Source organism: Malus sylvestris, chromosome 10, assembly GCF_916048215.2.
Source record: "Malus sylvestris chromosome 10, drMalSylv7.2, whole genome shotgun sequence".
NCBI classification, from domain to species: domain Eukaryota; kingdom Viridiplantae; phylum Streptophyta; class Magnoliopsida; order Rosales; family Rosaceae; genus Malus; species Malus sylvestris.
The window spans coordinates 10,167,861-10,171,918 of record NC_062269.1 but is presented as its reverse complement, the minus strand read 5'-3'; the positions used below and the strand labels follow the sequence as shown (position 1 = coordinate 10,171,918).

The following is a 4,058-nucleotide window of genomic DNA, read 5'->3' as shown; positions in this document are numbered from 1 at the left end:
AAACATGCTTAGGAGTATATATGTTAAAAAGAAAGAAAAGGACTCCGATCAACTTTATTGATTTCTTCTATCTATAAAAAATTCTTGACCAATAAAAATAAAAAATTCTTGGAGATATCTCCAAGCAATGTTGTTTTCCATCTTTGTCCTAGTACTACTGCTTCATTGAAATAATTTTGTGGTAGCTAAGGTGACAAATCATTCAAATTCCACATCATTTTTTTTTCTTTCCAAGATTTCTTGCCAACTGGCACTACCCCCCCACCCAACTCCCCCCTCCTTATAAAGAGCAGGCATTGCCAACACTCAGCTCATATCACACACTTCCCTTCACTTTGGTCTTTTCTCCTCTCTCTCTCTCTCTCTCTCTCTCTCTCTCTCTCTCCCTCTCTCCCTCCCTCCCCTTAATTTTCCTTCCACGCTTTTAACTGTAGTGTTTATAGAAAACCATCTCACTCTAAGAAATTATTCAATGGCATCAAGCTCAATGTCCTCAAGAGGCTCCGACTCCTCCTGGACTGCCAAGCAAAACAAAGCCTTTGAAAAGGCTTTGGCTGTCTATGACAAGGACACTGCCGACCGCTGGTACAATGTCGCCAAGGCGGTTGGTGGCAAAACACCGGAGGAAGTCAAGAGGCACTATGAGCTTCTTGTAGAAGATGTCAAGCATATTGAGTCAGGCCAAGTTCCCTTCCCAGATTACAGGACTACTGGTGGGTACTATAAACACTTACACTATATTTAGGCAAAGTCCTCCAAAACAAAAATTACTGTTATAAATATTACTACTTTTGCTTAAAATACAAATCTATTTTTTAACACCACCAACTTTTCTTTTCCATCTTATTCCATGCTATAATAAGACTACATATTACAATACCTATTGACTTCCAAGACCACATCCTACCAAGTTGACGAGACTCTTTTGTTATGCTTTGCAGGATGAGAAACCTCAAGCTTCACTGGAGCAGTATAACTCACAGTTTATCCACTAGTTAATAAATAAAGATTGGTCACTCGATCGCTTCATCTTCATCGTTACATCGCTAGCTAGGCGCCATTTTAATGTTCAATGACGCTGTGGTCATGGTATAGTTTTGTGTTCAGTCGTTTGAGAAATCACAATCAGTGATTCTTCTATGTATGTACTTTGTACTAGTTTCCGTTTCTTTCATTTGTTTCTTGCTACTCTAAGCTTAAGTATGTATGTATGTATGTATGTATGTACCAAAGGCATGCATGTACGTTGTAATTCTATAAGTAAGATTCAAGTAGTGGAATCTTATTTTATGTGTCATGTAGTTTGTACTTATTTCCATCTCTTCTCTCTCTCTCTCTCTCTCTCTCTCTCTCTCTCTCTCTCTCTCTCTCTCTCTATATATATATATATATATATATATATATATATATATATCTTCGAAAATGCTGAAGCTATATGCTCCAATAAAAAGAATGCTGAAGTTATTGAAGCTATAAACATTAAAAAAATTAGCTTATTATAACAATTTACAATAAAAATATATAAAGCACAGCAATTAACATAATTTATGTAACCTTAAAATTTTCTTCTCGAATAGCCTTAAAGCTTATGAGAATTTGAAGGTTGAAAGAGGAAGAGAGACAGAGACAGAGACAGAAATCTCTTGTGAATAGATAATAGGAAGAATACGCGGCAAATTTTTGGTTTCAAAAGCAACTTGTTAATGTTTCCCGCGATGAGGTTTTGCCACTTGGCCAAAACCCAGAAAAGCAACTTGATACTGTTATAAATAAATAATGCTTAAAGTGAGTCCTAAAATGAACAATCTAAAATTTTGAGATTCTTTATGTAGCATCACTCGTTGTCGATGCCATAATACTAACAATATTATTGTTAGTCTGAACCAAAACCTTGTCAAAACTTTTACCAAATTAATGATGTAGCATATTAGATGGCAATATCTTGGTTTGAATCTCACTTATATACAATAATTAATTTCATGTGATTTATACATTTCTTGATAGCTACAAAATTTGGAAAATGTTTTTGGTGCGCGACTAGATTACTAAACATTTTCTCATATCTCAACAAAATTGTGGCATATGGTATGGCAACATCTTATATTTGTAAGAATATAAGTATAAGTATGAGTCTAGATCGAAAACCGGTTATTAGTTTTAAGTTTGTATAGAAAATCTTAAAAGAGAATGAATTACCAATCCATGTTGTTCTAGAATTCAAATAGAACAAGGAACTGATTTCAGTTTCCTATATGGATTTTAATAGGGAAATCATAATTGATTTTGGCTAGATCATGTTATATATAGTGACCTCTGCTATCACAGTTTTACGCTTTATCTTGAACTAAGACCTATTGTTTTTGGAGAAAGGAGAAGGTTTACTACTCATTTTGCTGCAAAGATCGACCATGGCTTCTTTTTCTGGTGCATTTGTAGAGTTCTTCTCTGCATGCGAAGCTCAATCTTTTCTCTCTCTCGATTTTGTCCAAACTCACTATCCTATCTCTCTCGATTCTCTCCAGCTCTCACTCTCATCACTCACTATCTCAGTCTCTCCCTCTCTCCCTCTCTCCCTCTCTCGCTCTCAATATTTCTCTATCTCTCTATCACTCTCCCTTTTGCATCCGCCACACTCCGAAGCCACACCATCTCACCGCCACCACATCATTACTAGGTAAGCACCCAGTATCCCTTAATTCGTTCTCCCTTAATTCAATTATTTATTAGTGCAATATTTCATTTTTTTCTGTTGAATTGTTTTAATTAGAATATTTAAGGATTTAGGGTTCGAATTGGGAATCCTGGGTCAAGGATTTAGGGTTCGAATTGGGAATCTTGGGTTAGGGTTTTCGAATTGACAATATTGGGTTATAGTTTTCTAATTGAGAATATTGGGTGATGGCTTTCGAATTAGGCAGGATGCAGGGTAAATCTAGTTGCTTTATATGGAAGTAGGTTTAATATGTAAAAATATATGGAGTTTATATATATGTACATGGTATAACATCAAGTTCAGACCTTTCTCTTGTTAATGGTATTTGTTTATACCATATTTAGGGCCTCGTATTTAGATCTCGTACAAATACTCAGGGGACTTAAATGTAATTATGGGATAAAGGAAGGGGCAGATATGTAATAAGTGAGGAGTCCTTATTCTATAAAAGGACCCCTCACCCTCACAATTAAGGAGGCCTCAATCTCATCCTCAGAGGTCAATTCCTAGGCCTGAGATCCCCTCTCTCACCCTCAGAAGCTCTCAGAAGCTCTCACCCTCTCCCTCTCTATTCCCTCAAATAAATACATAATCAGTGTGGACGTAGCCCAAACCTTGGGGTGAACCACGATAACTCTTGTGTCATCTACATTTTATGCAGATTCACGGTCGGATTTACGTTGTTCCAAGACATCCAGTTTTGTGCATCAACATTTGGCGCCGTCTGTGGGAAACGACACAAAAAGCTATGTCGGTTCTCTTTCATTTTTTCATCTCACCACCGTGAGACCTCACCACACTCCACCTTGAATCTGCAGAATCTGCAAAAACCCAACAACCCAAAGCTTTCCCAGAAAACCCACGGAGCCACCAGATCCCTCACTCCCACTCCAATCATGTCTCTTCAATTTTAAGCAGAACCCATTTCAGATTTCAAAAAACCCATTATAAAGAAACAGAAATCATGTCATGGAAATAATATACACCTTCCTGTCCAATCGCCATGTCAAGGCCCAAGGCGTCAATTGCCTGAAGTCCATATCTACCTTCAGGGACAACTATCCTTGCTTTTGGATCCATAGACTCAGTTTTACCCGTTGAAGGATCGAACCAACCACCCACCTGTCTCTCCTCTCTCCCGACGATTCAAAACAGTACACTTCTCCTCTCTCAGCTACCCCTAGGGTTTCTCTTTCTAATGGCGTCGGTGCAGAGCTACCTCTCTGCGTTTTTCTTCCATAAACTTGTGCTATTCGACTTCGTCTTCTTCGCCGTCGTCGGCCTTCCCTTCCACCGCCACCACTGCACCTGTTTCCGTCGGTAGATCACCGCAGTGTCGCCGGAA

At 38.2% G+C, this 4,058-nt stretch overlaps 1 protein-coding gene across 1 annotated transcript; it reads left to right on the top strand.

The window, feature by feature from the left end:
• The first annotated feature begins 319 nt into the window (after window positions 1-319).
• Window positions 320-1,297, top strand: LOC126586203 (transcription factor RADIALIS-like). Its single transcript, XM_050250923.1, has 2 exons — window positions 320-713; window positions 942-1,297. Exons 1-2 carry the CDS (start codon window positions 473-475, stop codon window positions 944-946), a joined length of 246 nt encoding a protein of 81 aa, XP_050106880.1. The 5' UTR covers window positions 320-472; the 3' UTR covers window positions 947-1,297.
• The last annotated feature ends 2,761 nt before the right edge of the window (window positions 1,298-4,058 follow it).